The 12,489-nt window shown below is 54.0% G+C and overlaps 1 protein-coding gene across 4 annotated transcripts in view; it reads left to right on the top strand.

The window, feature by feature from the left end:
• Dtx2 (deltex E3 ubiquitin ligase 2) overlaps positions 1-9,440 on the top strand; it is a 40,689-nt gene extending 31,249 nt beyond the window's left edge. For 3 of the 4 annotated variants that reach the window (XM_057766015.1, XM_057766016.1, XM_057766017.1), the window contains 6 exons: positions 3,189-3,326; positions 5,175-5,248; positions 5,781-5,939; positions 7,171-7,332; positions 7,847-7,936; positions 8,884-9,440. In XM_057766015.1, the coding sequence (XP_057621998.1) occupies positions 3,189-3,326; positions 5,175-5,248; positions 5,781-5,939; positions 7,171-7,332; positions 7,847-7,936; positions 8,884-9,111 (851 nt within the window). In that variant the 3' untranslated portion in view covers positions 9,112-9,440. The remainder of the gene's footprint in view (positions 1-3,188; positions 3,327-5,174; positions 5,249-5,780; positions 5,940-7,170; positions 7,333-7,846; positions 7,937-8,883) is intronic. The other variant, XM_057766018.1, reaches the window with a different exon arrangement.
• Positions 9,441-12,489: the final 3,049 nt, after the last annotated feature.

Raw genomic sequence — 12,489 nt, 5'->3', positions numbered from 1 at the left:
ACAGTCATTTGATTCTTGAGCATACACACAAAGCAGCTCACACTGCCTCTAAATCATTTCCAGGGCATCCTGCACTCACTTCTGGCCTCCTTAGGCAGGGGCATTCGTGTGCATGTACCCAAACATAGACACAAGTAAACCCATAATTAAAAATAGACTTTTTAAATTGTATTTTTGAGGCAGAGTCTCACTATATAGCCCTGGTTGGCCTTGAATTCACAGAAATCTGCTTGCTTTTGCCTCCTTAATACTGCAGTTAAGGGTGTGCACCATGGCAAAAAAAGACCAAAAATGTGAAGGCACAGCTGCACAGGGGAAGTCAGTGTTTGTAGGGAGCCCCTGCCATTGCACCAGGTGTTTAGACGGTGTGAGCTTGACGGTAGGGAAGCCATGTGCAGCCTGGCTCACACCTAGGTAACGTCTGTCTCAGCAGGGTGTGGGAGGAGGTTTGGTTTCAACCATTTGGAAGGAAGAACCTTTCAGCTTGGCATCTGGAGGGGTCATACGAGATGGGAGAGGGCCACCCTGCAATACCTGGCTCTTAGGCAATACCAAGGCAGATATGATGGGCGTGGCCCTTGGGTGTTCATGTTTCATCATTCCATAACTTTGAAGTGGACACTTTTTGTTTTTGAAATAATCTCATGAAGCCCAAACTAGCCTCAGACTCACTGTGTAGCTGAGAATGGCCGTGAACTCCTTTTCTTCCTGTCTCCAACTCCCACATGGTGGAATTAGCGGACTGTATCACCATGCCCACCTTATGGAACACTGAAGATGGAACTCGGGATGTCGGGCATGCTAGGCCAACCCTGCCAGCTGAGCCACGTCCCCAGCCCAGAGGTCACTTCCTTTCTAAGCGTCTTCATTCCGATTTAGGGTTTTTTGTGTGTGTGACTGGAGTTGTAGGACTGGGCACTGTGTTGGATGGGGAAGGAATATTGAGACTTGGTTCCTGGGGGCTGAATTATCACATTAGTGTTCCAGGAGATGTCTCTGCTCCTCTGTAGACATACCACACCTCCAAGATAAGTGTATTTATTGCCCAGGGTGTAAGGCAGAAAATAGTGGGTCAATAGCATCCTTGTCCTTTGGGGCTCATGCTGAGGGAATACCAGCTAAAACAAGCCTGAGGGGGTTCAGAGGCGAGGTGCAAAGGAAAGTAGAGCACCGTAGAGAAGCTGAGGTGCGGGGATCTATGTGACTGTCACCCACAGAGTGTGTACAGTGGGGGGCACCTGCTCGGTGCCTGCGGTACGGGGGAAGCATGGCTGTATTAGTGACTTTCCTTGTCACTGGCTAAATACTGACAGGCGCCTCAAGTACAGCGGGCATTTATTTTGGTTTACGGTTCCAAGGGATGCAGTCCATCTTGGCAGGGACGTCTGCAGCGGGAGTTACATAGAGTCAGGAGGCAGAGAGAGAGCTGAGTGATGCTGCTCTCTCCTTTTTATCCAGTCCAGACCCACAGCCATGAAATGCTGCTGCCCGTGGTTAGAGTGGGCCTTCCACCGTAGTTACCCTGATCTGAATGTTCTCTCAAGACTTGGTTTGTCTATCCAGTGATTTCAGGTCATGTCAGGTTGAGAGTATTAATGTCACAAGTCCATCTGTCAACTTGACACCCCAGCAGGGTGCTGGTGGGGGCCCCATTTTAGTCCATATTGCGAAGTATTGGGGTTCTCTGAAGGAGAGCTAATCCATCTCTATCTTTCTGCCACTTGTACCCCTTGTCCTTTTGTTACACGGCCCCCATTTCCTGTGGGAGCTGCCCAGGAATATGTTTGGAATGGAGTTTTCCTTGAGGTGACCCATGCTGGTGGCTCCAATCAGCCTCTCCGGTGTGTGCTTTGGTGCCTCCTAGTGAGAGGCTACCACATGCTCCCCAGCCTGCCTCCGCCATGCTGCCCAGGCTGTTGCTGGCCTCTGCTTCTGTCCCCAGTGTGGCTTGTTGCCACTTGAGAACTGTGGCCCTGGCTGCCCCTCAGCCCTTCCGCAACACCTCTGGTGCAGGTGGTTCTCTCTAGTTCTTCCTGTCCTGTGCAGAGAACCAGGAAAGCTGCTGTCACGGTGGCTAAGAAGCGGGGCGTCACTCCTGGGAGGGGGGTGCTTTGGAGCCAGGCTAAGACCCCAAGGACTCGGGTTTCTGTGTGGGTTGACAGTGTGACAGGGACGAGGACCTCCAGCAAGAGAACATTCTGTCCTAGGAAGTCTCAGTTTACCAGGGAGAGTGCAGGAGGGGGCAGCATCGGAAGAGGGTCTCAAGTATGGGCAGTCCTGTGGTTTGGAGACAGTAACCTGTCCAGTGTCAACACTACTGCCTGTTGCAGATTCCTTCTTAGTAGACAAGGGCGTCCACAGCCAGGGCCCTGGGGTGGCTTCTGTGGAAGCCGGCTGCTGACCCACCTCGGCAGTGCCACTGAAGCTGAGAAAACACCAGACAAGAACTAGGGAGGGAGAGAGGAGGGGAGCAGTAGGGTGCTTTGGTCTCACGGTTTGAGGACGTGGTGGGGACAGCAGCCCCAGTTGGAAGCCAGAAAGAGATGAGTGCTTGGCTTCCTCCTTCTCCTTTCCCTCCAGTCCAGGCCGTGGCACAGGGGGCAGTGTTGCCCACGGTAGAGTGGTCTTCACCTCAGTTAACCCAGGTGATTTGGAGCTGTCTCCCCGTGGTCCTAGAGCCTGTCAAGCTGACAGTGTCAGCCATCATCATTATTACCCACACAGTCCAGACAGGCTGGGGACAGCGGTGGACAGCACCTCTCCAGAGGCCTGCCAGGCCTAGTGACTCCAGCACAGAGTCAAGAGAAGACCCCAGGCCCTTGACGCCTGCCCTGCTGGGACTGCCCCTGTTGCCACAGCCTGGCTGCACCTTGCCGCACCCCTGTCTCCTCATTCCCTGCACCTCTTATGGGGAGATGCCACACTGAGGCCTCTGGGCTGTTGTGGTTCTGCTCTCCTAAAGTCACCTTGTCCTCCCATCCCCTCCCCGCATGCTGTGGGTGCAGGCTCGGCCACGGCCTGTGTAGACTCCTAGGGAACTTGGGGTCAGGCCTGGAGTACTGATTCCCGGTCTTGATGGCCGTTCACAGGGTCACCACTTCACTCCCAGCAGGGTCATGGACACCGAGTGTGGAGTGCCTCCTTCTAACGTTTGTCCCCTCTGCATGTCTGATCTCGCACCCGTGTAGGCATGACGAGTGTGCTGTCAGCCATTGGACTCCCTGTGTGTCTTAGCCGCGCACCCCGGCCCACCGGCCCTCCTGCCTCCCGTCCGGCCTCTAAAGGTCACAGCTCAGTTAAGAGGCTGAGGAAAATGTCCGTGAAAGGTAGTTCCGGTTCACACACACTCTCTGGCCCTGCTCAGCTTCCTCCAATTCTTGCTGCCTGGACTCTTCTTTGCCCTCCATGGCCCCTCTGCTTCTGCGCCTCTTCTCCCTGCCCTCATCTGCAGCAGAAGTGGCTACTGGCATTTTTCTGACTCAGTGTTGGGTGACGGGCTTGTTACTGAGGACGCGTAACTGTGGTGTTGACCTGGCTGCCGATAGATCGTGGTACTGCTGTCTCTTCAGGGAGCCTCGGTCTAGCTGCCACCTCCTAAGCATTGGTGTTATAGGCGTCCACCATGCCCAGTTAATGTAGCATTGGGTGTGGAACCCAGGGAGGGCTTCAAGCATGCTAGGCAAGCAGTCTACCAACTGAGCCAGAAGCCCCAGCTCTCTACACACACTTGTAACCTGCTTCTGTAGAGCCAGATTTGTGGACGGGGCAGGCTGGCAGCTTGTCAGCACACCCAGTTTGTGATGAACACAAACACTTGGCAGTCCCTCTGGCCCTCTTGGGTGTAGGTGACTCTCGTGGGATTAATTGTGACTGACCACTTTGAGAAATGCCGGTAACTAAAGCTCAGCTCTGGAAGGCTGTGTGGGCGAGCGGGCTGCGGGATGCTTAGCTGGTTCTGAGCAGAGGTAGGCCCCGAGGTTACCTGGATGCTGGTCTGTATAGCCGCAGGCTTCCCTGTCTCCTGTTTTTGAGACGAGCTGCACACTCAGTGCTGCCTCTTAGGCAGGCAGTGCTGCCCCACCGGACCCCAGATCTAGGGGAACCCTACCTGTGTGGCAGCTGCAGGGCTGTTGCTCTTTTTGTCTGGTTTTCTTGCCAGTGGCCAGAGTGTGAGTGCTTTGCAGGGACTGTGAGGTGTGTGTGTGTCTATGTGGGTGTTTAGTGAGTCACAGGGCAGGCATATATGGGATGTACGTGGTACCCTCTGCTGGTGGTAGGATTTGATCACTGCACATGAACGAGAACCAAACCCCACATCCCGTTTCCAACTTCTACACTAAGCCACCTCTTCCTGTGGCTATCACCCGTTTCTCTGGTCTGGAAGGGTCCTATGGTCCAGCTCTCAGATATGAATCTTTGCAGCCATAGGCTGAAGGCTGCAAGATGGCCTCAAACAGGATCCCCACTGTGACTTTAGACTGGACAGTGGGGCCCCTGGCTGGGAGCCGCTTCAGGGCTGCATTGTTCTCCCTGGTCCTTTGTCTGCCCCCTCTGTCCCGACTCCTACTGCTTGGAGACTTCTGGGCCCTGGTTTAGGGCTCCCCCTCAGCTTTACACACTCATGCACAGCCATCCGTGGTCACTTCCAGGATCACTTGGCTTCAGAGCTCAGTGGGCGTGTGCCCAGATCCTCCAGCCCCAAGGTGGGAAGGGGTGCAATGTGTTACGACAGCATTTTCAGTGCACACAGATGCTCACGTTGCCCCGCTCCATACCCACTAGACTAGACTCAAAACTACCTCTCTCCTGAAATCTCCATGTGGGGTACTGACAGTTGGGCAGGCGGACCCCTGGGATCTGCTGAGGGTGCTTTGTTCCCAGAGCTGCTCTTTGACTCTTCTCTGTGGCTTTCCGGGGGCTGTGGCTCAGGGATGTGCTGCTCTGTGGAGGATCCTCTGCCTCCATGACCAGCCCTGCCCCCGAGCAGGTGGCCCAGGTTTGGCGTCAGCATCCTGTGCCTTCACTGGAGGCTGCCCTGTCCTTTGAGCTAACTTTCCTGACTCCGCCCTGCTAACATTTCCTCCTCACAGCTGGGACTCCTGCCTGCTCCCTCCTCAGCATTGCTCTCCCCACCTTGCCTGCCCGGACAGCACTCACATCTTGCTCTCTTCCAGAAGGGGCGTCTAAGCCCGAGCCGGAGAACGTGATCAGAAAGTACACTGAGGAGCTGAGAACAGCCCCCAATGAGGTATGTGTCCTGGGAGGAGGGCCCCAACCCTCAGGGCCTATAGGAGGCTGACACTGTGCTCCAGGACCTGGGGCTGGCTCCAGACTTCCATCTTGGACAGACATTACCAAGATGAGGTAGCCAGAGCTCATTCTCACCCCGTGGCTAAGCTGAAGTCCTGAGCAGTGAGCTTTCTCCTCAGTCTGCGGGGCAGGCATGACTGACTCCACTCAGGCCTGCTTTGTGAAGGAACAAGGTGGTCTTGTCCAAGGGACACCCTTTCCTCTCTGGCTCTTGTCTCTGGTAAGAACCATGGGATGCTCTTTTGGCCTCATGGCCTGTGTTTTTTGGTCAGCCCTTCAAGACATAGATGAGAGGTGGCTCTGTGGTCCCCTGCTCTGGAACAGTGACTGAGATGATGGCCTAGCGTTCCCTCTGACAGAGCCAGGGCTCCTCCCTCACCCCTGCACTGGCGTACTGTGGCCCAGTACTGGCACGTGAATGCTGTGGTAGGCGTGCAGGGACAAGCGTGTGCTGTGTGCCTTCCCTGTAGGACTGCATCATCTGCATGGAGAAGCTGTCTGTGACTTCCGGGTACAGTGATGTGACTGCCAGCAGGAGCCTCGGGCCCATGGCTGTGGGCCGCCTCGCCAAGTGCAGCCATACCTTCCACCTGCTGTGCCTGCTGGCCATGTACTGCAATGGGAACAAGGTAACGCGGGGGGGGGGGGGGGGCTGCGCTGACCTGCTACCTCTGGGTGTGCTGTCACATACCTGGGATCTCAGCACTCAGGAGGCCAAGGCAGTAGGAGCATACGTTCTAGCCTAGCCTGAGCTATAGAGAGACCCTGTCTCAAGAGAACAAAACCAAGAAGAAGCCTAAGGAGATGCTGAGCTGTGAGATTGAAAAGCATGGGCTCACTCCTGATTAAACAGATAAGGGCTGGGGCCAGGGCTATAGCTCGGTGATAGAGCCCCTGTCTAAAATCCCCTAGTGAGGGGCTGGGGTATGGCTCAGTGGTAGAGACCCTGCCTAGAATCCCCAGTGAGGGCCTGGGGTGTGGCTCGGTGGAGAGCACCTGCCTAGAATCCCCCAGTGAAGGGGTTGGGGTGTAGCTCAGTGGTAGAGCACCTGCCTAGAATGACTCCTCCAGCTTGCCTCAGGGAGGGATCCTAGGCTCCTCTGACCATTAGGGCTATATCCTCTACCCGCTTTCCCTGCCTTCTGTATTCCTATGACAGTCCTGAGTAGTCAGCCATGTGCAGATGAAAACTCTCGGGGCACTGTGCATGGACACCTGCTTTCCCAGCACTTAGGAGGTTGATGTCAAGGGCTGAGGAGTCCAGGGCTGCGTAAGATCCTTCCTCAGACAAACAGGGCTAGTAAAATAGCTCAGCAGGTAAAGGAGCTTTCTGTAAAGTCTGAGTCCACGTAAAGGTGGCAGGAGAAGCCAACTCCATACAGTTGTCTTCTTGACCTTCAGATGTGTGTGCATACACAGAAATACACATTAATAAAGAATTAGCTAAATAAAAACAAGAAGCTTAGGACTCTGTCTAGGGTCCTAACCCACTCCTGACTGCAGGTTCCATGCCCTTCTCACAGCTAACGCAACTGCTATCCTGTGGAGTCAGGGGTAGGAAGGTGGGAGGGGACCAAGTCACACAGTAGTCATTGATGCTGGTGTCCTTGTCCACTTCGTGACAGCCATGTGCAGAGAGGTCTGTGACGGTGACTAAGTGGAGACTTGACCCTCATTTTCCTACCATGTGCCAGTCTCCCGGTATCTCGCCATTTGAATGAGAATCAGGTTTGTGGTGCACAGTTCAGCCTCTGTAGTGAGGAGAGGCTCTGTGGGGTCTGGCCCCCTCTGCCATCTGGACATGACTGTTGAAGTGTGCTGGGAGCTGCTAGCTCAGGCTGTCACATCTGTCTTCTCTAGGACGGGAGTCTGCAGTGTCCATCTTGCAAAGCCATCTATGGGGAGAAGACTGGAACACAGCCGAGGGGAAAGATGGAGGTATTCAGGTACCATACGTCTCTCCCAGGCCACGAAGACTGCGGGACTATACTCATTGTTTACAACATCCAGCACGGCATCCAGGTGAGGGCCAGCCCCCCACCAGGGACCTGAGCTCCCCTCTTCTGCCCACTACACTCTCCACATCCACACCCAGAATAGGGGTCAGGATGGTCCCGCCTGGAGGAGTGCTGGGGGTTGGGAAGGCCGTCCACAGGAGGGCACATCTGGGCAGAAGAGCATGGTGAGCTCTGTGGGGCTCACGTGTGCAGGTGGAAGGCTGAAGAGCAGCCCTGCTAAAAGGCCCAGTACTGAGCTCCATGTCAGAATCCCACTCTAGGGGTTCGTGGAGAAAGGCAGGAGAAGCAGGAATGTCCATCCTGCCCTTGGCAGAGTTCAGTGTCCTTAGGAAAGAGCAAGTTGCCAGGCCATCCGGTGGTGCAGGTGACAGACAGGTGGTCGTGGCTGGAAGACCCCACTAACTTTGAGTGTTGGCACAGGAGTGGACAAGCTTGGCAGACTAGGCTGTGGACGAGGCTTCCACGTCACGTGAGCTGCAGCCTGCCACAGTTCTGCCATCAAGTTGTTCCTTTCACAGGGTCCTGAGCACCCCAGCCCTGGGAAACCATTCACAGCCAGAGGCTTTCCCAGGCAGTGCTATTTGCCAGATAATCCTCAAGGCCGCAAGGTAAGCCCCACCCCCACCCTGCTTGCTTCCTCTCACCAGGGCCTCACCGTGTGTTAGAGAGATGTGACCTGACCCTTCCAGCAGCTCCACAGCAGAGAGCTGGGGTTCATGCTGGGTCAGGATAGTGAGCAGCCACAGGACAGACTAGGGACACCCGCCAGCCTGGGACCTCAGCGAGGACTTGGAGGGTAGTAAGAAACATCCAGATCCACAGAAAAACTGATTTGGAAGTGGGCAGGGCCCAAACCACAAGGGTGAGAAAGCTCCAGGCTGCTACAGGTCAGGCACTCTGAAGCCACAGTATGTTGCGGTGTGGCTCGGTTGGTAGCAGGCAACCAGCTCCCCATGAACCGAGCACAGTGGCACATTTCTACAGTGTCGGCACTTGGGTAGAGTCCAGGCCATCCTCGGCTACACAGTGAGACCCAATCCCGCCTCTAAACATAAACACCACACTCGCCGGGCTCCTGGGTGATAGTACGCTGGGCTCTGTTTATGTTTTTCTTTTATTTGGGGGTGTGGGGCTGGGAGAGCCATGCTGTGGCTTTTGTGCAGAAATCAGAAGCCGGCTCTGGAGTTCGTTAGGTCCTGAGCGTCAAGCTCGGGTCACCAGGCTTGTGTCGCCTACCGCCGTCTTGCTAGCCTTTATCTCTGCCAGGCCCTACCACCGAGTCTCAAGTGATAGTGAAGGCCATGATGAGGGCGGGAGGCCTGCAGGAGTGAGGAAGGCAGCTGGTCCAGTCAGATTTGGAGGGAAGGCCACCTCGAGAGTGGTACCAGGATGGAGAGGGCTGGGCTGGGTCAGCGCTGGTGTGAAGTGCTCCAGAGTGCCTACACGTGCGGGTCGGTGTCTGGCAGTGCATGGGCCCACCTCATGGGCCAAGGGCAGTGCGGTAGAGCAGAGCCCCGGTGGCTGTCAAAGGGCCTCCTTCCACTCTCCTGGGCAGGTCTTGGAGCTCCTGAAGGTGGCCTGGAAGAGACGGCTCATCTTTACCGTGGGGACATCCAACACCACGGGTGAGACAGACACAGTAGTGTGGAATGAGATCCACCACAAGACCGAGATGGACCGGAACTTGACAGGCCACGGCTATCCAGACCCCAACTACCTGCAGAATGTGCTGGCTGAGCTAGCTGCCCAGGGAGTCACCGAGGACTGCCTGGAGCAGCAATGACCCCTTGGGCCTGCCTCTGTCGACCACCCCAACGCCCCCTAGGTGGGTGGGCAGGAAGGTGTGCCTTTGTTGAGAGGCAAGAATGTTTGTTGGGGTGCAGGATGCATCCCTCTTGAAGCTGGGGCTTCTCCCTGCCTCTCCTGCCACCCTCCTGTCTGGGCTGGAGTCTGCCTAGAAAACGGGCACCCTTAGTATTGTACTTGCGGAGGCTTAAGCTGGAGCTACCTCAGTGCACAGACGGGAAAAGGCCTTCCAGCCTCGGGCGGGCTGTGACCCAGCAAGAGGTGAGCAGGGCCTATTCCTCTCAGCTTTCGGCCAGCTTTTCATACCTCAGATTTTTTTTTTTTTTTTTTTTTTTTTTTGCAATAAAGACCCTACAGCCAACGTGTATCTGTGCGCGTGTGTGTGTGATATGACCCTTCGTATGACACGCTTAGCTTGGTGTGTGGAGCAGGAAGCCATCTAGGAAGCAAGGATAAAGACTGCCGAACTCAGCAGTGAGACTCTGGTGACACACACACTTGGTGTGTGATCCCCGCAGCCACCCTCATCCTTACTGTACAGCCTCCCTTACAGAGTGCTGTTCACACAGAGACTGTGCTGTCTCCCTGCTTCCCAGTCAAGAAGATGCTCAGAAGCACAGTGGCCGGGCAAGGACCTTCGGGCTCCGTCCTCACTATAAACCATATAATCCTCCTGCCTCAGCCTCCTTAGTCCTGGTATTCAGGCATACACCACCACACACAGCAGGTTCTTACATTTCCCTTATTTGGTCATTTTCACTTCCTGTTACCCTTTCATTTCCTCTCCCCCGTTCTGTTTTCTCATTTCTGTGAGCTCCCGAGTTCTGGTAGAGTTGCTTGCACCAACATGGGAGGGGAGGATTTGCAGGAACCTGGGCATTTTAGCACTGGCTGTACCGTGGGGGGAGGAGCGACTCCCTCTCCCCTAGCAGTAACTGCCTGCAGCTCCTCAGGTGGGCGGGGAGCCTCATACACCCTTCCCTGTCCACTAGGGAGTGTTGCTAGGTAACCACAGCTGCTGTGACTTCATGTGTCCAGGAGAAAGCATTTCAGTGCGCTCCCCCCAACCTCTGGCTCTTATACTCTTTCTTCCCCCTCTTCCTCTTCTGATTGTAAAAGAACATTTTCATGTGATTCTAAAAGTGTCGTGAGCCCAAGGCTTCAGTAAGTCAGCCCTGGGGACAAGGTCACTGCTTGCCTTGGCAGAGCCCCTGACTTGGCTGCACGCTGGACCACATGTGTGACTCACTCTGCTTTAGGACAGCAGTTGGGTGGCCTCCCTTCTGGAGTCTTAGAGCTTTTGCCACCGATGGACAGCGAGATCCAGGGAGACGATTCCACAGATCACACCTGCTGAGGGAGTGTATCCAGAGTAGGGACTGTTGGAACGTAGCGGCAAAAAAGTGAACGGACAGGGCCTAGTGACGTGGCTCAGCAGTGAAGTGTACATAGCGTGCTTGCTGAAAACCGGAGTCCCGTTCCCAGCACTCACACTTGGTGACTCACAGCTGCCTGTAACTCCAGCTCCAGGGCTGCTGGAACCTCTGACATCCGCGCGCTCATACCACACAGTCACGGACTGGAGGCATGACTCAGTGGTAAAGCACCTGGCTAATTTGCATGAGGCTTTTTTTTCCCCATCCGAAAAGCAGTGGACATAAGAACATGTCCAGAGTGGGGTAAATGACTGGGGTACCCGAAACAGTGCTGTGTGAGATTGATGGGCAGTGCAACTCAGGACCAGGAGATGCATGCGAAGGCACTGGAGCCCCCCAGAGGACAAGGCAGGGAAGTCTCCACCAACTCAAGGATATAGAATAAGTTATTTCAAAAACAAAAACATATAAAATCAAATACATCAGAAGTAACTGCTAAAGTACTGGGTGGGGAAACTGGCCACTTACCCGTTGCTGGGCATGCAAAATTGTCTCACTTTAGGCAACAGTTCCTCAGAAACGGTGACCACGTGACTGTGAGTTTCATTACCGGGGGTATTTTACCAGAACATGCCCACACAACAAAGTTATATGCAAATAATGTGTAGCAATGTTCCTAACAGGCAAAAAGTTGGAACACCCCAAATCCTCAGCTGCCTGTAAGAAACAAGTCTGTTATTTGCATGTGACAGGATTTTCACCCTAAAAAGGGGGTGAAGCACTCAGTGTGTGAGTCCTACAAAGATGCCAGATAGAGAACCCAGGCAACATGGGGTGGCTTGTATTCAGAGGTAGGCCAGAGGACCCTGAATCTCAAGGCCAGCCTGGGTGTCCTGGACTTTTTGGTGGTCATTTTTTTGTTTTGTCAAATTGACAAAGGCTAGATACATTTGGGAAGAGGGAACCTCAGTTGAAAAAAATCACCCCAACCAGGTTAACCTGTGGGCAATCGGGGGGGGCATTTTCTTGATTCATAACTGATGTGAAAGGACCTAGACCATTGTGGGCAGTGCTGTTCCTGGGCAGGTGGTCAGGGATTGTATAAGAAAACAAGCTAAGGGCTGGAGAGATGGCTCAGCAGTTAAGGACATTGCCTGCTCTTCCAAATGTCCTGAGTTCAATTCCCGGCAACGACATGGTAGCTCACAACCATCTGTAATGAGGTCTGGTGCCCTATTCTGACCTGCTACATAATAAATTAAAAATAAAAATAAAAGCAAGCTGAACCAGTCAGCAAACACAAGCCAGTAAGCAGCGTTCCTCCATGGCCTTTGCTTAAGTTCCTGCCTTGAGTTCCCACCCTGACCTCTCAGTGATGGGGTGTAACCTGAGGGCTGTAAGCTGAAACAAACCCTTTCCTTCCCACATGCTTCTGGTTACAGTGTTTTTATTATCACAGCAATAGAAACCTTAATTAAGATATTGAGTAACTCCAGGCGTGGTGGTGCGTGCCTTTAATCCCGCACTTGGGAAGCAGAGGCAAGCAGATCTCTGTGAGTTCAAGGCCAGCCTGGTCTACAGACTCAGTTCCAGGACAGCCAGGGCCTAAAAAAAAAAAAATACTGAGTATCATAGACCTATCTCAGAAAAGGGGGCTTGCAAGATGGCTCTGGATAGGTGCACTTGGCTTCAAGCCTGATGACCCTAGTTCTGTCTCCAGGTCCCACATTATGGAAAGAGAGCAAATACTTGAAGCTGACCTCTGGCCACATGCATACCATGGCACAAACCCCTCCTCCTACACACAGAAATAAATGTAATGAACAATAAATAAAAGTAAATTCAACACTAGCCAGGCCTGGTTGCACAGGCCCACCAGCTCTATGTGTCACAGGCTGAGGCAGGAGAATTGCAAGTTCAAGGCCGTGCTTTGGTTACAGTGAGATCATGTTGACAGAAGTTTCTGTCCCGCCAGGTCC

The sequence above is a fragment of the Chionomys nivalis genome, chromosome 3 (genome assembly GCF_950005125.1).
Source record: "Chionomys nivalis chromosome 3, mChiNiv1.1, whole genome shotgun sequence".
Lineage (NCBI taxonomy): Eukaryota > Metazoa > Chordata > Mammalia > Rodentia > Cricetidae > Chionomys > Chionomys nivalis.
The sequence above is the reverse complement of the archived record's forward strand: the minus strand, read 5'-3'. Positions and strand labels throughout refer to the sequence as shown.